A 23,326-nucleotide genomic window follows, 5' to 3' on the forward strand; every position below is an offset into this window, starting at 1 on the left:
GCTTTAATGAGAAAAGTAACGACTATTCCGTCACACAATTATTTGCAGGTTTGAATCACACAGTTTAGTTCATACCCAATTGAGATTTGCATAAATAAATAGTAGAACTGCAGAGTGAAAATCCATCTTTTTATTTTACACTATACTGTTGAATATTACTTAATTTTTTACGTTATTGAATGAAACATCAATTCTTGCCAACATTTTGTGGTAATTGGATAACATCTGCTCTATTCTTGAACTGCTAAAAAAATCTGGTCATAGTTTATCCTTTTATCTGAACTGATGAGAGTTTTATATTCATACATGCAAATTTAACAAAATAACAGCATATGTTTGAACGTGGGCATACATTTGTATATATATGAACACTCCTGGTTGTTTGTTGATGTAAATGTAATATTCTTCATTTGTTGTTTTACCTGCAATCTGTTTAATAAAGTTTTTGTGAAAAAAAATGAGTTCAACAAATAAATACTTCCGGGTCACTTCACTTTAAACGTTTCTAGGTTTAAAAAAACAAACAAAAAGTAAATAAACTTGAGCAAAAGCTTTGGATCAGTACATCTGTGCTGCAGTGATCTGTCTGTTGGCTGCATAAATGGCCCATGATGTATCGGGTTTACTGTCTCCATAGAAACAACATCCAGACGTAACTAAGTCACCACCGTGCTCTTATTGTCCAGATGTAACATGCTGTTTTGGTTCTCACTCGTCCTGTAAATAAACGAGTTCACAGTGAGTTTTTGTTTCATTTCGAGTTTACATTCTTCTTATTTCGATCACGTTGTTTATACAAAGCGTTGTTTTAACTAGCTAGCAAGCTAAAGTTAATGTTAGAAGTTGAAAGCAGTGTTAGCCTTTTGATTAGCGTTTGGTGTTAGCATGTAGTTTAAAGTCTACCTTTATACGTTTCTTTCACCGGTGATGTAACCCCATCCTATCATGTAAGGCTCTGTTATCATACACGGGTCTGCTTGAAGTGGTTTAATTGTTAATAAAACTGCCCCGCAGTTTTTTGTGAATCAGTTTAGCTAGCGCTAACAACAGTTAGCTACCTTAGAGAACAAGAATCTATGCGACTGGCTAAGACTGTAACTGATGCTTTGTTGATGGTGTGGTGCTGAACACGGATACTTAGGGCTGTGTGGTTACATTTAGGGCAGAGCAGCTGGTGCTTAGCATTTATGTAATCCCATTCAGATTTCTAGCGGTGTGCTAGTGGCTAATCGGGGACGCTGTGGGGACAGCTAATGTAAGTAAGTAAAGTACTTACATGTACTTACTAACTTAATGTGCAGAAGTTCAGATCCTTTATCGACAGTAAAACCTGATAAGAAGTGATTTGTAGCTAACAAAAGTACTGAATAATAATAATTAAAAAAAAGGGTGATGAAAACCAGACGTTGCTTTAAAATTTCGGGTCACCATAAATTAATAAAGCAAACAGGTCAGGTTATTCTGGTTATCAGTCAGTCTGCGTGTCTAAAGGCACGGTTATCACAGTGCTGTTTGGTATCAGGGTGTGTACCACACTGGACATGGGCCTCTTCGACCAGGACCTTTTATCTTTGTTCATTTGCAAAAAAAAAAAAAAAAAAAAAAAAAGCAGAAGACATTGATGGAATTTGATGAAACTCCGTAATACGTGAATGGGGTCGTAACTGGACACCTAAAATCCTGGCTCGGGAAATACTTTAGTTTTCATGTCAAGGTTTGGATCATTTTTGATACAGTGAGGAAAGACAGTTGGAAAAAACGTTTTTCTACATTTAAAATCTTTGTGACTTTCTGTGGTACAGAGTGGAAATCACTCTCCAACTCAGTCAGAATGCTAACTGAATCTGTGACTTAACCAAAAGGAAGACAATGCCATAATTTCTATTCAAAAGATGACCTACGTCTAAAAAATTCTGACATGGATGGACTTTCATTTAAAATAGTTTTGAACAAGTGTTGCTAGAATTTTTACATAAAATTATGATCCTTTTGTAATAAATTGTTTTTGGGTAGTTTAAGAAGGTTCTGTTGTGAACTGCTGCATCTAAATGTCCCAGCGTGCTCACGACAGCCTACTCAAACTTGTTTTTTTCTGTTAGTGGACCGTAGCTTGAAGAGACGGCAGGTGAAGCCACTTGCTGCCTCTCTCCTTGATGCCTTGGACTATGACAGTTCTGATGACAGTGACTTTGAAGTTGGAGATGCATCAGGTAAACCCTAACCAAACTTTGCAAAGCAAGAGTTGTGTCTTGTTCACAAGGCTGGTGGTCTCTGTTTCTACCTGTGGGAACAACAGACCAACACTAAAGGAAGTGTTTCAAACCCATTTGTGTTCTATGTTCTGATAGGGTCTGATGGTACCGGCAATGGCAGTGATGAGGAGGGCTCTAAGGTCAGTGCTGCAGGCTCAGAAAATGAATCGGACAATGCTGCTTCTGTTGATGATGGTCAGGAGGAGGGGGCCAAAGACCTGGCTGCTGAAGACAACCTAACTGAGGATGAGGAGAAGGTCAAACCATCCTCAGATAGCTCCACCAAAGACACACCCTCTGTCACCCAGTCCAAACGTAGAAGGACGAGCAAGAAGGTGGCGGAACCCAGCCCCGCTGAAGCTGGTGAACCTGAATCTACCTCAGCATCCGGAGCTGGCAGTGGGAATGCAGAGGAGTCGCCGACTGAGCCCAAGAAATGGAATTTCAGAAGGAACCGTCCCCTTTTGGACTTTACAACCATGGAGGAGCTGAATGAGATGGACGACTATGACAGTGAAGACGATAACGACTGGAGGCCTACGGCAGAGAAGAAGAAAGGAAAAGCAGCTGCTCAGAAAGGCGGCACAGAGGAGGAAGAAGGAGGCAGTGCCAGTGACGACAACGACGACGATGAGGACGATGACAATGATGATGATGATGACGACGACGACGATGACGATGATGACAACAACGATGACAAGGAAGATGGTGATGACAACAACAACAGTAGTAGTGATAGTGAGAAAGAGGTGAAGAAGTCCAAGAAGAAGGTGAAGACCAGCAGTGCTTTTGATGATGACCTGACCAATGACAGCATGTCCCAAGGAAAGGGGAATGAGGTGAGAGCACACAGCCACACCTCACAAAGTCTGAGAAGGTTCTAGATCAGGGATTCCCTAAGTGTGGTGTGCGAGAGCTGCCGCTAGGGGGTGCGCGAGGTGAAAAGTGTAATGGCTGCGGAGCTCAGAGAAGTCTGTCATATGTCACCATTAATGTAGCCAGCAACTCATTTGTGGGTGGGCCAAAGAAAAAGTAAGTGGGCCCAATAAATGCAATTGAAAACAAGTATATTTTGCTTGTGTGTGTGTGTGTGTGTGTGTGTGTGTGTGTGTGTCCGCCTCATGCGCCCTAGCTTCATAATAATGATGAGCTCCGAGCTTCAGCGCTCTGACCTGCGCACGCTGCCAACAGCAAGATATGTTCCGTATTTGATCATTTTTAACATGTTGGAGGAATCTGAAGGTGGTGAGTCATTCTGGCAGATTGTAATTAACACCCTGTCTCATGCAGGTGTTCTGACATTGTAAACCTCACACACAGAACATTGTGGATGTAACAACATAAATCAAGAAATGATTCCCATCTGAGCATTTTAGCATTATTATATTATTATAGTAGCTCACTGACTGTGGGACAGCATTCTAAACGTGTCAGGCTATTAACAGCACGCTGAAGATCTGAAGGTCAGAGTGCGTCTGTCAGAGGTCAGACGTGTTCCAGCAGAACCACGGCTCACGGGTGCACAAGTGAGCACATCTGGGCTGGGTGGAAGTAATTTTACAACATTGGTTTAAATAGCGCCAAGAACGAAACGCGGTGACTGGAGCGGCTCATGGAGCTGTGCCGCGCGCGCGCGCGCGCACACACACACACACACACACACACACACACACACACACACATACATACATGTTTTTATGGGTTTGTGTGGACTAAGTTTTCTGAGTTTTTTGTGTGGACCCTGACTTCCACTATAGCTAGAATGGTGCAAAAATTATGTTTGCCTCTAGGTGGGAGTAGAGATTCAGAATGTCACCTAAAATATGGGAAAACTCAAACTAAAAGCTTGTATTTATTTACAGTCATTGTGTGGACATACTCCTGTTGCCGGGCAGATTTGCGCTTTTCCTCACATCAAAATTTCTATTCAAACCAAACTATCTCATGCAAAATTTATATAAATACACATAGATACATATGCATACACACAAATACATACACACATATATATATATTTTTTTTTGACAGTTTGATAGATACAAATGCATTTTTTATTAGATGGATATATAGATAAATATATAATGTATTTGACACAGATAAAAATGAATTTATTAGACAGACAGACAGACAGACAGACAGACAGACACAGACAGACACAGACAGACACAGACAGACACAGACAGACAGACAGACAGATAGATAGATAGACAGATAGATAGATAGATAGATAGATAGATAGATAGATAGATAGATAGATAGATAGATAGATAGATTCTAGCAAGTTTAGCAGCTACAGTGCTGGGATTTTTACATTTATCTTTTACATTTTATTTGTCAAGTACAAAAATTAAATCATTCTTCCCGATTTTTACGTTTAGATTATATATAAACTTTAGACTAATTCATGCAGTTTCATTAAAAAGAAACAATTTCTTTGCAAAGCATCCTTTTATTAAATTAAACAGAAAAACAAGGATTTTTTTTAAAAATCCTATAAATAGCTGGACATTTTAAATGACAGCTTTCGTTATTTTAACTTCAATTGCTTTTGAAAAATAAACTGGGGGAAAAAGTGCCTTTTAAAATGTAGTTTTTATGATTGTAGCCAGTGTGAACATACATCTGTTCCAAATTTAAAAATATATATATATATAAAAGCTTAGAAACATGCCTAGCATCAACACACCTAGGCCTCATTGTGTCACACCAAAAGAACTCCACCTCACAACACTGAGACATGTGAACCACGAACAATCATGCGAACGCAAACAGTTTACAACCGTTTCCTCTTCTGTGCTGTGATGGAGTTGTAGACATGGTTTTTAATATCTTTCCAGGTTCTACTCTTGAGCACTGGCTCTGTCTTAAGTGCCTTAAGGTACTTTACCAGGAATGGTCTCTAAGGTTATGTACTTTCCAAGCTGTCGCCATACTGCTGCTTTCTCAGCTGAACTCCAAGGCCTTTTTTTCACCCCTTGTTTGGTGAGAAGAAGCTGATCCAGTTCTGCAACAGAAATCACAAGTAGGAAATATTTAAGGATGTTTGATGGTTAGGGATATTTATTATCACTTTTCAATTAGTTTTAAATATATGAAGCAACTGAAACTGTATTAATGCATTATATTCTAAGTCTCAAAATATATATTATTTTGCTCGCTAATAAATTTGGTAATACTAATACATGACTTGGATCTTATGATACAACATAGTATATTGCAACAAAATGAAAAGTGTCATACACTTATTTTAACTGCAATTTTTCTTGATTCTGTTTATATTAACACACATATATATATATATATATATATATATATATATATATATATATATATATATATATATATACATATATGTATATATAACCCTAACCCTAACCCATTGAAGACAGTATTAAACTATAATGAGCGTTTGTCAGCTGTCTCATACTCATTATTTGTTCACGTAACGTAGTTTAGGACTTAAGAGAGAGAGAGAGACGCCTGTCATCCTTTTCAGAAGCTCAGGGCGGGCTGCTGTGAGCTGGTTCTGACCCAGAAACCAGCTAGACTGGGCTGCTGGTATTTTTAAAAGCTGCCCATCCTCTTCTGGAGGTCGGGGCGGGCGGTCCGACCCTGATCTATGCTCCAGAAGCCCGCAGGTTATTTTCAAAAGCCTCCCCTCTGAGGATGGCATGCTTGTTGAACTCCATCACATCACTGGGATTGTAACCCTCTGGTCTGAAGTGTTCACCACAACGACCGCATTTTTTTAAGCTGAAGCAGAAATGAAGTCTCATATTTTCAGCTGCAAAAAATACCTCCAATGCACAGAAGATAGTGCCGTTGTTTTTCTTATTTGGAAACCCGAGGACTCGATGTCCATACAGGCTGGAGTTTGTATACCCACCACAAACAATAGTTTATCAAAATGAACACAATTCTAAACTAGTGAACACACACACTGACTCAATAACATGATCTCTCTACCCTAAAACTACCTACCTGCCACACTGAGCTGAGGCAGCGCCAAGCTCATGACTCCCTCTGGCTATATCAGAGGCTAAGATTTAGAAAAAAAAGAGTGTTTGTAGAAGCTTTGCTGAAAAATAGCACTTTTTACTCGAAAATTTATGCGGTTATGTACTTTAAAACTCATAAGCATTTCAAATTGTACTTTTTGGACAGCATTTTACATGAATTTTAAAAAATAACCTGCAATTTGCTCTTTAATGGCCTTGGTTGCTGGTGGTGGTCAAAGTGAACCGGCGGTGCCTAATGTGCTTGTCAGTAGGAGCCACAACTTTTAACACAACATGAGCCCAAAGACACAAATGCAGAAATGTACCTGTCTTCTTTTTCTTCTTGAAGCCCTCTGTTGGTTCTGCAGATTTGGAGCTTTGGCTCAACAGTTTTGCCTGATCTGAAAAAAAAAAACATGCAGAACATATTGGTAACCAATATGATAGCAACAAGATTTATGTAACATCAGACTTCAGTAAACCTTGTGCTGTCTCATCATGTGAATCTTCAGGTGATTCAACAATCTTTCTTGACCTTTTTACTTTGTAGGTTCCTTCAATGAGAAGAAAAACAACTGTAAGTTTAAGGTTCGACTTCATCTAGCTTTGACTCACATGAGAAACAAATGTAGATGATGGCAAACAATAGACCTTTGAGAAAAAATTTGATTAAAGTGTAACCTTTATTTAATGTTTATATAATTCATGTGTTTGTTATTTCATTACTTTGGTCAGTACAGTAATGCTTGTGATTATGTAGATTTGAGTTCTGGGTAAAAGAGGCTGATCTGTTTACAGCACCTACTGGTGGATTAGGGGAAAGAAGACATGCTGTGTTAACAGAAAAGCGTAGGAGAGAAAAAAGGAGGAAGTGGAGTAGCAGCGGCTAACTGCGCGTTTGAGTTTTCTGTCCTGCCGTTCGGAAATAAAGAAGAATTATAAAACCCAACTGTAGCCTGTCTACCATGTACTACCGAGAGCCGGCAACCTATCTACAAAATAACGGTTACAAAAGTCCTCTTCTAGAAGAGAATACCAAATTTTACAATTATAGGCACACTATGACTCTGCACCTGTTTCTGGATGAAAGACTACATCACTGAACTCACACAGAGTCAAAACTGGCCTGTATACCTATATACCCCTTCATTACTGGCTCCCCAAAGAGCAGTGTGTTGAGCCCCTCCCTCTTCTCTCTGTACACCAAATTACCCATCAAACCATCATCAAATATGAATAAGACACAACCATCATTGGACTCATCTCTGAGGAAGATGAGTACACAAAGTGGAGCTAGTGCAGTCCTTCAAATTCCTGGGCATTAATCTCTCTGAGGACCTCACCTGAAAATTACACCACCCAGCAAAGGCTGTACTTTCCCCTGGATGGATCTGGTTAGTGAGCTACATCTTTCTGGCCTGTGAGCTGCATACTGTGGACCGCTAGACGTAATTGTTTTCACTAAATTCTAGGGATGCTCTATATTGTCTTTTTTACCGATATCTGATCTACCAACATTGTCGACTCGTAATTTCCTATAAAAATGCTCGATATATGCTCTCACAAAAAAGGAAAACTAAAACATTTTAGGTTTTCAACATCTCTGATCATTTATCATGCATGCTTATATTTTAAACATTTTCTGTGTAAAATGACAACTACTTCAATAAGTAACAGGAAAAGTGCCATATTGATATTGTCTCCAACAGCAGCTGAATCTCTTTCTCCCCAAGTGTGACACTAAGATGGTGTATTAGTTGGTAATGGATTTTTTCTTAATCTGTAAATTGCAACTAAGATGAGTTTATTTATGCCGTCCGCCATTAAACCAAAAAGAAGGAAATCACGTTGTTATCACTGTTTGATGTCATATATGATGGAATATGATACTAGGAGTAAATAAGCCAATCACACGTAGGCTTCATTTATGTGACATTGCATCGCTGCAATACTTTTACCATGGATTTTACACTGAAACTGTGTGTGATTTCCCGTCTAGCCCAACGGTAACTGCGGAAATTGGTGCATCCCAGGAGTGGCTCACAGAAAAATTAGAACACGATCTTATCTTTAGCGCCTCGGCATGCCGCTCCTGGGCCGCGTCTGAAAATTGCCGTGACGCAGCTTGTTTGTGACACTCCATATACTATTATGGACTCTATTGCAAGCGGTGCCACGCCACTGACGTTCCACGGCGTTGGCGTTCCACGGCGCTTTTGCTGCCAGTGTGCAGTAGGCTTGAGAGTTCAGCATGGTGTGTATATGCAAATCTTTAAACTAGCAAAAATGAAATGAGTATATGATAAAATACACAGAAATTTAAACCCAACACCCAACAGCACAAAGACAAATGAAGAAAAAATGTACCTATCTTATATTTCTTCTTGATGTCCTCTGATGGTTCTGCATATTTTGAGCACTGGCTCAGTGGTTCTCCCTGATCTGAAAAATAAAGAACATTCAGAATATATTAGTAACCAAAGTGAATCAACTACATTTATGTACTAAATCACATTGCAGTGAGTCTACGGGTTTCAGCAAGAAGGAAAGAAAAGCTGTAAAGACAGTAGTGAGAGCAGTCATGTTGTCTGGTTAAGAAACGGCATAAACGAAGAAAAGACGGGAGGTAGAAGAGGTTGCAGAGCTCAAAATGTTGAGGTTATCTTTGGGAGTGATGAGGATGGAAAGGATCAGGAACGAGTGTCACATATGTAAAATCCATCTGCAGTGAACCTTGTGATGTCTCACCATCTGAATCTTCAGCTGGTTCAACCTTCTTCCTTGGCCCTTTTCCTCTGTACGTCACTTCAAAGAGAAGAAAAACAAGTGTGACCTTATGATCATTAGGTACTTTAGCCAAGCAAAAGTTTACCTCTTTTTCCTGCTGTCTGTCTGTGATCATCTGATGGTTCTGCTCTTGTGGGCCTCTGAGTCAGAATGTCAGGTTCTACAAGACAAAACATTCATGAACATCAATCCTGTCTGACAGATACCAAATAAAATACTCAAATGTTATCAAATAAGTAAGAAAAAAACTTTTTTACCTCACTAAATCCTACAATAATTTTTTAATGCCATAAAACTAAAATAACGAACTGACCCCTTCTTTCCACCGGAGCCGTCAGCAGCACGTTACTGCAGCAGCACGTCTTGCTCGCGTAAGCTGCTGCTTGGCCCTTCCCACGAGACGCGAAGCAGCAGGGGAGCAGCTGTCACCGACAGAGCACGAAGTCACACAAGTGACTTCGTCAGTAAACACAACAAGCAGGAGAAAACTACAACATGGCTCCAAAAGGTTTGCGTTTTATGTTCTGTCCGTTTTATAATTGCCAATACGGACCTGAAAAACAAAGGAGACCGCTAGCTAGGTGATAACTTCTCACGGGGCCGCACAGTTAATAACTTTTTTTAAAGTAAAGCAACCGGAAGGCAGTACATTTCTTAATTCTGAAAATCTCGGGAGCTTCGCTCCGTTCCCGCGTCCGATTTCCTGTCTTTCCTTCCCCAAAAATGTCGCACTTGACCCGTTTCAGAGGCGTTGCGCGTAGAAAATAGAACCGGCGCATAAGGACGGCAACATGCTGCTGACGGCTCCGGTGGAAAAGATTCTGTTGACCACAGCGGTTCCTTTCAGCAGCTAAGACGTGCTGCTGCAGTAACGTGCTGCTGACGGCTCCGGTGGAAAGAAGGGGTAATAGTCAATGGATAACTGAAAATCAATGAGAACTGTTACAGTTGATCACTAAGCAAAACATTTTTTCAATTCTACAAATCGTTTAGTTCCATTTTTCTGTTCTTATCTCATACAGAGTAGCAAAGTTTCTGTTTTTAGCTTATTTTGCTGACAGTTTCAGCTACTTCCCGAAGGTGACAGGAAGTACCCAAAACTGTCAGCAACATAAGGTAAAACATAAACTTTGCTACTCTGTATGAGACAAGATCAGAAAAATGGAACTAGAAAAGAAACACAGAAAGAACATAAGGAGTTTTAAAGAAAAATACTAATATTTTTTTTCTCTGTGGCACTCTATTTCTTTCACATATACACAATTTGAATTAGTATCTCAAACTATTGACTATTCATTTGAAATGTGACTGAACACATGGTCATCATTTAGCCTTTAGTGCAAGTTTTAACGGTAACACATGACCTACCCTCATCATCTTCATATTCCTCCGGATTTTCTTCCTCAGTATCTGCATTGTAATGCATGTCCAGAGCTTCATTACTTTTACCACTGTCCATCAGTGTCTTCTGTTCATGAACATAGCTTTGGCTGAGAGAGGTTTTGCCAGGGTTTTTTAATGCATCATGTGTCTTCATGAGCTTAGGCTGTGAAAAGGTTAGTTCATCCTCTGAGGAAGGAGGAGCTGATGGGATATAATCACTGTCCAAATCATGGCTGGAGTCTGAGAGAAAGTCCTCTGAAGCAGAAAGCTCCTGAAAGAAATAGAGCAAAGACTCAAGTTTAGGACAGGAATTTCTAAACCACAATTCTTAACTTAACCTTTAATTACACTTCAGAAAAATATTTCCAGCTGCTGACTTTGGTTCATTCTTGCACTTCTTACCTTGCTGCTGTATTTTCAAAAAATTTTCTCCAAAATACGTTTAGCTCTAATATAGGGCTGGACGATAATTCAATAGTTCAATATATCTATCGATAGACATGTGGTGCGATAGATAAAAAAACTGGTCAATAAAACTTCGATTAAAAAGTTTCCTTTTTTCATTATAACCTATCAGGTAGCAGCATACTAGACTCACTACTTAAGCTTGGTTTATGCTTGACGCATTTACTTTCCGCTTGGTGATGCGGCTCGCGGATGAAACGCGCTTCACAAATTGCAGTGTTTATGGTTCATGCGGCTTGTCTCTGCGGTGAGCCAATATTCTCCCAAACTGAATGGGGCAGCATGGAGCTCTACGGCATGCATCCAACACTACACCATAGAAGAAGTAAAAATTACTGTTGTTTACAACATGGCATTCCAGCATTTTTTAACAGCATCCTCATCTTTTCTGACAGTGCGAGCTATTTCTCTCCACGAATTATTAACAACATGTTGATCACTTTGATCTCTGAGAGCTGAATCATACAAATGTCTATTTACGAACCTCTGCCATACTAGTTCTTGCCAGTCCGCCATGTTTTTCCGCGTCCGACCGTCCGCGTGGTTAGAAAATTTCCTAGGTGTGCGTTGCGGAAAGTTTGGGCCGTGCGGAGGCACGGTGGAGGGGCGTGGTTGTTAAAATGACGGAACTTTTCCGCGTGGAGCCGTGCGGACCTCGCGGACGCGTCAAACATTAACCAACCTTCACTCCTAACCAATCAAAACCACAGACTCGGCACGCTACGTCACCAGGCCCTCCCCTCTAAAACCAAAAGAGAGCGAAAGGAAGCAAGATGTCTAGGGCTGCCATGATTAGTCGACTCGTCACGACAACGCAGACAAATAAAATAAACCTTATTTTATAAACAATTTTTTAAAATGTCGCCTGCTGCGGCACGTTGGGCTTTTGCTTCCTGCCTCTCTGCTCAGCCACCACTTTGGCTCCAAGGCGCATGCGCAATGGTGGCTATCCAGCTCAGCCTTCATCATCGGAGAAAGTGTCGAGTCGCAACATATCTGAAAAGTTTGGGAGCATTATACTAATTCAAAAGAAAGCCACATGGTGCAAACTCTGCAAAGCAAAACTCTTTCACAGGAGCACATCGGCGATGCACGAGCATCTTAAGAGGAAGAACAGAGTCGCCTCGGTAAGTTTACCTCTTGTTAGCAGCTGACATCAACAGAGTTTGTTTATGTTTATGTATTTAGCAGACGCTTTTGTCCAAAGCGACTTACAAGTGATAATCGGCATGTTGCCCTTGAACAACAACAACAACAACAACTTGACATCAGTCATGGGGAGGAGGGAACAAGGAGTGGACAGTAGAGAGGGGGACGGGTGCAGGGAAGGTGCAAGTTTAGAAGATGCTCTCTGAAGAGCAGGGTCTTCAGGAGTTTCTTGACAATTGAAATGGAAGCCCCTGTTCTGGTAGTGCTTGGTAGGTCATTCCACATTTGTGGAACGATGCATGAGAAGAGTCTGGATTGTCCTGAGCGTGGTGTAGGCACTGCTAGTCGACGATCCTGTGATGACCGGAGCGGCCAAGCCGAGACGTAAGCCTTTGCAAGAGGATTCAGGTAGATGGGAGCCGTACCATCTCGGACTTTGTATGCTAGTGTTAGCAGTTTGAATTTGATGTGTGCTGCTAGAGGTAGCCAGTGGAGCTCAATGAACAGAGGGGTGACTTGTGCTCTTTTTGGCTATTTGAAGACCAGACACACTTCATTCTGGACCATTTGAAGAGGTCTCACAGTACAGCCTGGAAGACCAGTTAGAAGGGCATTGCAGTAATAGAGGCGGGAAATGACAGTAGATTGCACCAGGACCTGAGTGGCATGTTGTGTTAGGTATGGTCTGATCTTTCGTATGTTATACAGCGCAAAGCGGCATGAACGAGCAACAGAGGCAACACGATCTTTAAAGGTCAGGTGTTCATCCAGATTTCGAACTGCCTTTGAAGGAGCCAGAGATAGGAAGTCATTTTGGATTGAGATATTGTGCTGTATGGATGGGTTTGCTGGGATGACAAGTAGTTCAGTTTTAGAGAGGTTGAGTTGGAGATGGTGGGATTTCATCCATTTTGATATGTCAGAGAGACAGTTTGATATTCGTGCAGAGACAGTGTGGTCGTCCGGTGGAAATGACAGATAGAGCTGGGTGTCGTCTGCATAGCAGTGGTAGGAGAAGCCATGTGATCGAATGATCTCACCCAGTGAGGTGGTGTATATGGCAAAGAGAAGAGGTTCTAGAACAGAGCCCTGGGGGACTCCTGTGGCAAGATGGTGCATGGTAGAGGATTGTCCAAGCCAAGAGACAGTGATCCCTCACTACTTCGCGGTTCGTTTATCGCGGATTCACGACTTTGCAGATTTTTTCTTTGGAGCCTTATTCAAGGGAAATTCGCCGATTCGCGGAATTTTTCACCGATTCGCCGTATTTTTCTGTCATGTTTTGGGGTAAGTGTCTAACCAAAGACATACAGAATCAGACTTGAGTCGAGGTAAAAGATAAACAATAATTTTATTTCTTTAATGATGAGAACTGAGGGCGCACTGGTGATCCAGTGGAGGGTAAACCAGGAAGCGGCAAAATGCGGAAGTTCAGGGTGAATGTGGAGTTGAGCCGGGGTGATATCCAGAGGCGATTTGTAGATTTCCAGGTGGCAGAGTAGACAGATGAGGAGGACGAGGTAACGGAGAGGGAGCGTGAGCACGGTGGAGAGCGGGACGGCAGAGCGGAGTTGGTATCCAGGCAGCGAACCGGTGAGTATCCAGAAGTCTCCAAGATGGGAGAGAATCCGGAGGAGAAGCGAGTCAGGCAGTAGTTAATCATACGGCGTGGTATCTGGATAACCGTCCTCCTTTTAAAGCCGTCCCGCTGATCAGGCTGATGAGGATCAGCTGCGCTCCCTCTCCTGTTAAATAAATACTGTAAATATGGTGTCCCTACTTTGCGGATTTTCACCTATCGCGGCCAGGTCTGGAACGCATCTACCGCGATAAATGAGGGATCACTGTACACTAAATGATCGTCCTGTGAGGTACGATTCAAACCAGGCATGTGCTTTCTCTGTGATGCCCATGCTAGAGAGTGTGGACAAAAGGAAGCCATGTTTGACAGTGTCAAATGCAGCCGATAAGTCGAGCAGGATAAGCACTGAGGATTTGGCAGTTGCTCTAGCTTCTTTTAAGGATTCCATCACTGCTAAAAGAGCAGTTTCAGTGGAGTGGCCCTTTTTGAACCCAGATTGGTAAGGGTCAAGCAGACAGTTTTGTGAGAGGTATTCTGTGATCTGCATGAAAGCCACCTTTTCTGTGATTTTGGACAGAAAAAGGAGGAGAGAGATAGGTCGGTAGTTCTCCACATGATTTGGAGGAAGAGATGGTTTTTTTTAGCAGAGGTTTAACCAGAGCATGCTTGACAGGGATAGGAAATCCGGATGTCAGTGAAGCGTTGATCACATAAGTGCCTGCTGCAGCTACTGTAGGAGCAATAGCTTGGAGCAGCTTAGTCGGAATGGGGTCCTGGGCATGTAGTAGGGCGGCTGCACGTGACAAGCTTGGACACACAGTTCTCAGTGAGAGGGGAAAAAGAGGAAAATGAAGCAGTAGGGCCTGAGATGGTTGGGCTAGAAGGAGATTGTGGTAGCGAATGTTCAGGAGTGGCCAGTTGAGTAAACTGATAGCTTATAGCTGCCAGTCAGTGAAGAATGAGGCAAAGGTGACTGCTGATAGATTGTTGGTACGAGGTGGAGAAGGAGGGTTGAGCAGAGTTTTGAATGTCGAAAATAGTTTTTTGAGAGTCAGTAGAGCTGAGAAGAGCTACTTGTGATTATAGCTGCAGCAACACCAGTAGAGATGGTGACGTTGTTACCTTTAGAACACGTTTGTATGTCACATATTTTTGCTCCAGTTACAAACGCTAATGATTGATTCCATCCCGCTACGTTAGAGTGGAGTTTACAGACATATATATGACAACAACCATCTACCAGGCTGGTCCCACTTCACCACCATGATGGAAAAGAAGAGTTACACAACTTTTAAGATGTGTGTGTGTGTCAGTTTCTCTCTAGATACAAATAAAATAAACATTAGAATAAAATGCATTTATGAAAAAATAAAAAGGTCGCTGACTGAACAATCAAGAAACCTAATAGTTTTAAAGCATAAAACATTTTCTTTGTGTTAAAACTTAACCTACTTTATTTGATTTAACAGAATGATTAATCTGGTAAATAAACTAACTTTAATATCTTTTATCTTTACACTAAAGCAGACCCTCAGAGCTGCCGATGATCCCTGACTGCTAACGTGTGGACTAGCCGTGCTACAAAGGCGTACCTTGGTGTGTCCTGCTATTTCCTGAGTGAAGATTGGAAGATGAAGCACTTCAACCTTGCCACCATGCCTCTTGTGAACACAAGTCATTTTTGGTTTTAGGTGCCTACCTCCATGTAGTTGTAGCATTTGTATCAACAGGTTACAAGTTAATTAAAGTTGTTTGCTAAGCTATCATCTTGTCTTTATTATTAGATGGCCCATAGCTGATCACACTTCAGACTAGAAGCTAATGATGGTATATTAGTGCATCCTGGTGCAATAAGCTAAACTTTTATAAATGACACGATTAGTCGACTACTAAAATAGCCATTTGTGGAAGCCCTAAAGACATTGCAGCAAGAAGAGGCAGAGAAAAAAAATCAAAATACCAAAAATAAAATGGCCAGGGGTGCATGTAAAATATTTTCTACATTTTTAAAATATATATATTTTTTTTTCAATAATTATCAATTATGATCAATTTAAAACAACATTTATCTACATACTTTTTTGCTATATCATCCAGCCCCACTCTAATAGGCCATTGGATGCTTTTCTTTAGACTTTCAGCCCCATGTGCTGAGAGTTCAGACTTTGGCTCCAAAATACAACTTGGCAGTGGCCAGAAAGAAATTTTGGCTTAATTTGGGGACAACAGTCTGTAAAGCTGCTGCCATGTGACCCCTGCACTTTATCATGTGACAGTAACATGAAGAGCATCCTGCAGTCAACAGAGTTGCTCTGCTGAGCTCACACCTTTGTTACAGGACTTCTTGAGTCTTCTAGTCCGACATTAGTGCAGTAATGAGGGAGAACTACATCTATTCATCTTTCTATTCATGCATGCGCTTTTTATACCTGCTTTATCCATTTGGTGAGATGGAGTACATCTGGACAGGTCATCAGAGAACCAACACAACCATCTACACAGCTACTTTCACCTAATGCCATTTTAAATCGCTGTTTTAATGGTGGTATTAGTTAATGTGAGACACAAAGACTTAGCAGCACAGTAGATTGTTTTAGTAATGAACAGGTCATAGTGTGGTAGTTAGCATGATGGAACTTGTGTGTAGAAATGTTCTTAAACATAACACATCTGACCATGCGTACGAACAGCATCTAATAGTAAAATGGTGTAACCGTAGTATTGAAGGTCTCAGTCATCCACGATTCTTCCTCATTCACAAATTATTTTTACCCAATCAGTAATTATGTCTGTGGAGAAACAGTTTTGTCGTGTAATTGATATTGGAACCGATAAAAAGGCATCTGTGACCGACGGGAAGCTGACATTGTAGCATGGTAGATCTGTTGTTGTTGGAAGATTTAGCAGACCGTGTTCTCTAGTGGACATTTTCCCTGTAGTGAGAATCTAGAGGTGCTTTTGAGTAGATGCTGCCTCCTGACAGAGATCCTTCTGGAGCTGTGACATGATTTGAGACCCTTTGTGGAGCCACTGACAAACCACACTAATCTAATTCCAGTCCATACTCCGTTATTGACAACTTTGTGATTTCTTGCCACTGGGACCTTCCAACATGAGTTAGCTGACAGACTGGGCCAATGCTGCCATCAGTGAGCTGCATTATGCCCTCATGAATACAGTGGCATTTTAATGGTGAAAAATCAGGCAGATTGTTTCCTATCTTGATTTGTTCTCAGTTTAACCCTCCCACTGTCCTAATGGGTGACCCCCGCAAGGAAAGTTGACCATTGAGCAGGATTGATGGTTTATCTCTTGAGGTCCACGTGGCAGGGGTGAGGTGGTGCTTACTCCTCACCAATGCCAGCTGTTAGCTTTCTCAGCAACCTTACTAAAGGAACTTTTCTTTCCAGTACAGGAGGGGCCTCTGGTTTATTACGGTTAAAAAGCATTAATCAAGCTAGTTAAAGTTGGGTTGCTATAACACACTGGCAAATAATTTAGTTCCAAACCAAAACCTGAAATAACAGACAGCTAAAGAATATTCTAACCAGTAAATAGTTGTAAATTAAATTTTTCATATATGTTGGTAGTACGTCCATTCCAAGCATTAGCCTGACCCAGGTTCAGTTTACTGGCAATCACAGACGTTTTTAATTCAAACAAAGCTGTTTAGTGTCGGTACTGATTATGTTTGGTTAAAAATATAAATTTGTTATATATGATCTTAAAGTTATAAGTAGAAATGTCTAAACAAATTTAATACAACACTAAATCAGTGAATATTTTGTTTGATTACCAGCTGCCTTCTGCCTTCATGGTGACCAAAATCCTAAAGATGTTTCTAAAACAATTTTTTTTGACAAAATAAAAAAAAATTGTCTGTTATTTGTATTTTCTTTTCAAGAAAAAGAAGGGAGAAAAATAATAAAATTCAATTCGAATTTGGAAGAAAAAGTCTGAGATTTTATTTTTAAGCCATATTTAAGTCCTATAGGATAATTAAGAAATACTTACCATTATCTCTTCCTGTTCTTCTTCCTTCTGCTCATTATCTACAAAAAAGAACATGTAAATGTGAAGGAATTTGCCCCCAGTGCATTCATTTCTAAGGTGCTTACCCAACTAAACAGCACATTTTATCAAGCTTTTTTGCAAAATCAGACACATGATATAGCATAATTAATATATGAATATAATGAAACAAAATAAATTAAAATATAAAGTACAATCAGGAAGGCTAGAAAAGTCAATAATAATCCCAAGTGATCTGTTTTCAATTGTACGCCCGTTGTGTTAACCGTAAGCTGAACAAAAACGGGCATAGTTGCTCACTCTGCATTGACTGTGGACAGTGAGGAGACCCATCCAATACAGCGACAAAGCTGTTACGTTCTCCAGTGGCCAATGGGGCATCTACGTATTCATGGCTATGATTGGAAGTATTTTCCTTGTTTTAGGTAATGCTTCCAGGGTTTTTCCTGGCTCAAACTGAGGCAGAGGTGGTACCATCTTGACCATGCACCAGCACATGCATATTCTGTGCATTCAACTGCCTCACTTTTTTAAAGGCAAAAATATTTTTTCATTAAGTGTTCTCATCTAAGTTTCTGTTGATTAATTGAATATCCCATTTGACAACGTTTCAAGTGAAACAAAACTGGTTTGCTGCTAAAACATTTGAAATAAAACAACAAAATTATCAGGCTGAAACAACAGAATTATTATAAAAGGTTCAATAATATGCATTAGATTGTGATTTAGTTCCTTTTTCCCATCTGATATTTAAAGTTTAAAATATTTTTAAAAATCGACCTACATTTCAGTAACATTTTAGGTTTTCATTAATAACCTCACCTTAGTCAAAATAACACATAAATATATCCAGTAAAATATAATGGATTTCATTAACATGCATTTGTATTGGAAATGGTAAGAACATTTAATTTCTGCTGCTAACAATGTAATGGTGGCATTAGGGTTGTCACGGTAACCAGTGTAGTGGTAAACCCCGATAAAAAAGTGGACAATAATAATAATCGTCTTGTTTTAAAAAAATATATATTATCTCGGTGGATTACCGTGGCTGCAATGTAGGCGCGGTGACCCTTACCGACCACCGTATCATCTGCTGCAGTTGCCTGCAGCACATGCGCACTTTGTTGTTTACAACCAAAACTTTCTTGAGGCTAAAGCCGAAATAATGGCCAGAGGAGGAGACGGCAGCGCTCAGGACATTTATTATCTCTCAGAGAAGACAAAGTTGGAAGTATGGGCATTTTTTTTGGATATATGAAGAATGCCGAGGGACAGTTGATAGAAGACGGCTATCCTGTTTGCAGCACGTGCAGAAAAAGTGTCTGTGAAAGGCAGCAACGCTTCAAATTTCATGACACATCTGCGTGACCATCACCCACAACTCTACAGTCAACGCAAGGCAAGTTAACATTAGCATTTTAGCTAAAATGCGTGATCCGAGGATTTGGGTTGAGGGAGAATGCAACGATTCACTATATAAAGCAGCCACAGCGCCGCTACCTGCATATAAAAAATTGTCGCGGACACCCCCATATTGAAATGACGCTATGCATTACGGGGCTCCCAGGGGCAGATAAGAGTTGGTCTCTCACGTGGCGGCCACACAAATTTGAACGCAGGAAAAACCCTAGCTTCTCTTCTACAGCTGTATATTTAGTGTGTATTAAAAGTAAAATATGAAATAAAACTTGGCTGAGTGGAAGACAAAAATGAGCTATGAGTACTGCCGGTAACCGGCAGAATGCTGTTGTGGTTTAATGTTCACTAGCTTGTAGTCAACTTTATAGACCGTCTTAAACTATCAGCTGATTGTTTGCTTAACAGATTAAATTGTTCTCCTGTATGGGAGTCAGACAATTTCACTCTGTACAAGGAGCACAGGAGACGAGACTGAGCTGCAGGTTACAGTGTTAGTCTGTGCAGCTAAATTTTCCATCAAAAAGTACCATGTTCGATAAAATAATTTTATTTAAAAAATATTCATGTGTTGTGGTTAAAATTGTGGGTCCTTAGTGTAAAAGTTTCAAATACATTAGGTATTTTGACTGTAAAAATTAATTAACTTAATTCACTAACCTATCATTAATACTTACAGCATTTGTTTGTCAAATAAAAATCACAAAAAAGATCATCTCACAGTGGTAAACTACTCGATGTCCACCCACAGGCTGTTAGCTTACTCAGTTACTGTACATTGACCATTTACTGCACACAGGTCTACAATGCAGTTTAGTATTAGTAATTACACATTACAGGTTGATGCAGCAGTTTATTTTCTTATTCTCTGTGTGACTTAAAATAATTAAAACTAATTAAACTGCTAATGCACCTCAGTGCTTTTTTGCTGGCATAGTTCCAGGATGAACGCACTTCCGGTAATCATTGTAGTTCTGGACCAGTACTGGTATGTTCAGAGAAGCAAACTCATAGATTGGAAGCAAATGTCTTCTTTACAGTTTGAATTGACTAGAAAGTCAAAGGCAATAGTTTGGGCTACAAGTCCTTTTGTCAATATGTCATGCTAAATCCCGGTTAGCAAGCTAAAACAGTGGGTTGAAGTTTGCAGCAAAGCAAGTACATTCAAAGCAATAAAAAGGATCCCTGCAGTGGTTTAAGGAATAAAGTAAGATAATTCAACTGTTCTGAACACAAATAAAAGATAAAAATGATCCCCTGATTTTACTTTGTCAAGCTTACAACACAGGCTACACGAAACTACACCAGTTGTCAATATTTTGACAAAATAAACAAAATACATACACACAAACACCTCACACAGTTAACTATGAATAAAAATAAATCTTACCTGGTTTAGTTGCAGACTTTTTTCTGGTTCCAAACACTGAAACAGTTTCCATCTGCTTCTCCGATGCTCTGCAGCTGCGTGAATCCCCTCACTGATGTTGCTTTCAGGAGCACTGGGAAAGTTGAGAACTGCGTGCAGATCTCCACGTTTTAATAGATTAAAAATATTTCTTTTGAAAAATTGCTCATGTAATGACTTTTAAGGAAATTGTTATGCACTTTTTAACACAGTGTGAAATTTATATTTAAAAAGACAGGGTTCAGATTTGATGTTGAGTGTAACTAGTGTACTGGTAGTTACACATTTTCCTTGAATGCAGCAGAGGTTTAAGAGTTAGCCAGTCCACTGTTTAATGCCACCCATCCCCCACCCTGAGTTAGCCAGTCCACTGTTTAATGCCACCCATCCCCCACCATGACTTCTTGTTGATGAGTGCCTCTGAACTCAAGAGAAACAACCTGTACAGAACAGTTTGGATTGAAAAGGGCCACGTCTCCCTCACCCTGCCTCAATGTTCATGACTTGACCCTGTAGAAAAAAACATTCCCCTTTACATTTTCAACTAGAAACAAAGACTAAAAAAAATTAAATGATTGGTTGTTTTTTTTATCTGAAACCAAAATTTTTAAAAACACCTTCTTTTACATGCTTTTATTTTTAAGCTCACATAAAACTTAGCAAATGGGAGAACAGGATACAGGACTAACTTTGAGTTTAATATTCAATTACCTGTCGGTAAATTCTATTTCTAAATTTTTATTTGATATAAGTTCTTTAACTTCAGACTTGGACTTTCATCATAATGAACTATTGTGGGGCTTGATGGTGGTGAAATTAGTAGCAATGTTGCCTCATAGCAAATAAGCCACCTGTTTCAATCCAGCTTGCGTGGCCTTTTTGTGTGGAGGTAGCATGTTCTCCCTATGTAAGCGCTGGTTTCTTTCCACAGACCAAAAACATGCACATCAATCAAGGTAACTGGTGAATCTAAATTGTCCCTAGTTATGAGTGATTATGCGACTGGTTGTTTGTCCCAGGGTGTGTCTCTGTGATGGACTGAGGCTTGTCCAGTGTTTCTCTTGCCCTGCAACACTAGTGAGAATGATGTAGTTAAAAAAATTATTAAATATTGTGAAGACTATTAAAATATACACATGAAACACAACCTATACTTTTTAAGTAATAATATATGCAAACTCCTTGATGAAAATATTAATTAATAGACTTCCTTCACATGTAGCAACACTATAAAACCACATGTAGACTAAAATGAAAAAAATTGAAGCCAAAGATAAATGTATTGATGTGGTGGCCACCAGCAATTTCACACTGACAACAAGACTGTAATGATAAGTTGTAAGTGCTCACCACATTTCGTCTTAATTGGACGATGGAAGGTGGGTCAAAAAATCCCTACATGCAAGAGCTAAAGGCCCGAAATGGAGCCTGAACTAGATTTGACCCCCTTTTTGGCTGCTGTTCGGCTTACGTTTGTCCGAGGCGCACACAACTTTTTTTGGTGCATCCCGGTTCTGGCCCAAACCATACACGTCAAAGTCATGCTGGTCGGAACCCTTTGAGGGTCCGTTTGGGCCGTGTGGGCAGTTTTCCCGCCTTTCTTGCCATGTGGTCTCAAATGTGGCATTTTTTCAGCCGATTTTCACCAAACAAACACCGATTCCGCATGCAGGCACCACCCCGAGCAAGCCCTGGCAATTTTTTAGCCGTAGCTTATCGTTTAAGTGCTCTTTTGGCCTTGTGGGCACTCGACCGGCAGGTGACTGGGGTCATTCTCTTTAATTGTGATTACTCCTCAACGGAACGGCCAATTGGCCCCATTTTCAGAGGGTATTTCCTCATGGGGCAGCACAATCAGAATTCAGTGTCAAATTCCCAGAAACCCCCCAGAAAAAAAACCTATGTCTGATTTCAGCCACAAAATAGGTTCTTGGACACATAGCTCCAAAAAAGACCTGATGATTCAGTTGGTCCAAAGTAGAAAAAAATTTCTGCTTGTGCCAGTGACCCCATCTTTTAGTATGTTGATCTGGGGCCTGGGACGAGTCCACCTGAGGTGGTGCATGCCAAAGTCTTTTGTGGTTTCCAAGATATAGCCCCCCAAAACCCACACTTTTCACTGTTAGGAGGTGGCATAATTTTGGTGCCATGCGTGCCATTGAGCTGCTTGAAAAGACTGAAACTTAGGCCAAATTGAAGGGTTAAGCATCCCTTTCCCCTGCTTGTTTGCTTTGTAACTAGGACAAAGGTGAACCTCATTAAGGTGTACCTTTAATATTCAGCCGCTGAAACTTGGCTTCTGATTAACCTTGAAATTTTTACTGTAGCTTCAGGTGACCCTCTGGTCCGACCCTCCCATTTTATAGACTGCTAGGCCATACAGAAAGGTTAAAGGTCACAAAACATTTTAGGCCTTTTTCATTTTGGGCTAATTTAAAAGACAGAAACGTAGGCCAAAATTAATTTTTAGGCATTTTTCAGGTAATATATCAGCCCCTGAACAAGATAAAAATCTGGAAATATTGGTAAGAGTCGCTACTGATAAGTTGTAAGTGCTCACCACGTTTCGTCTTAATTGGACGATGGAAGGTGGGTCGAAAAATCCCTACAGGTGCTGGCCAGTAAATTAGAATATCATCAAAAGGTTGAAAATATTTCAGTAATTCCATTCAAAACGTGAAACTTGTACATTATATTCATGCAATGCACACAGACCAATGTATTTCCGATGTTTATTACGTTTAATTTTGATATTTATAGGTGACAACCAATGAAAACATCAAATCTGGTATCTCAGAAAATTAGAATATTCTAAAGGCCAATGAAAAAATGTTTGTTTCTCTAATGTTGG

At 40.3% G+C, this 23,326-nt stretch overlaps 2 protein-coding genes across 6 annotated transcripts in view; one reads left to right on the plus strand and one right to left on the minus strand.

Moving 5' to 3' along the window:
• The first annotated feature begins 535 nt into the window (after positions 1–535).
• The window catches only part of phf14 (PHD finger protein 14), a 193,119-nt gene continuing 170,328 nt past the window's right edge, over positions 536–23,326 (plus strand). For 2 of the 5 annotated variants that reach the window (XM_054745836.2, XM_054745831.2), the window contains exons 1-3: positions 536–738; positions 2,100–2,210; positions 2,349–3,091. In XM_054745836.2, coding sequence (XP_054601811.1) covers position 738; positions 2,100–2,210; positions 2,349–3,091 — 855 coding nt within the window. In that variant the 5' untranslated portion in view covers positions 536–737. The remainder of the gene's footprint in view (positions 739–2,099; positions 2,211–2,348; positions 3,092–23,326) is intronic. The other 3 variants (XM_054745840.2, XM_054745842.2, XM_054745829.2) reach the window with 2 other exon arrangements.
• On the minus strand, positions 4,729–22,894 carry LOC129164952 (uncharacterized). Its single transcript, XM_054746904.2, has 9 exons — positions 20,458–22,894; positions 17,631–17,668; positions 10,406–10,691; positions 9,123–9,197; positions 8,999–9,055; positions 8,618–8,692; positions 6,733–6,804; positions 6,577–6,651; positions 4,729–5,256 (listed from the first exon to the last, which is right to left on the minus strand). The coding sequence occupies exons 1-9, from the start codon at positions 20,507–20,509 to the stop codon at positions 5,126–5,128; spliced, it is 861 nt and encodes a 286-aa protein (XP_054602879.2). The 5' UTR covers positions 20,510–22,894; the 3' UTR covers positions 4,729–5,125.

This window comes from Nothobranchius furzeri, chromosome 11 (genome assembly GCF_043380555.1).
Source record: "Nothobranchius furzeri strain GRZ-AD chromosome 11, NfurGRZ-RIMD1, whole genome shotgun sequence".
Taxonomy (NCBI): domain Eukaryota; kingdom Metazoa; phylum Chordata; class Actinopteri; order Cyprinodontiformes; family Nothobranchiidae; genus Nothobranchius; species Nothobranchius furzeri.

Coding starts and splice junctions, on each gene's coding strand:
- LOC129164952 (XM_054746904.2), bottom strand. CDS start 20,509: ATGGAAACTGTTTCAGTGTTTGGAACCAGAAAAAAGTCTGCAACTAAA. Junction 10,692..17,630: donor AAGAACAGGAAGAGATAATG/GTAAGTATTTCT, acceptor TATTTCTTTCAG/GAGCTTTCTGCTTCAGAGGA. Junction 5,257..6,576: donor CAAGAAGAAAAAGAAGACAG/GTACATTTCTGC, acceptor TTTCTGTTGCAG/AACTGGATCAGCTTCTTCTC.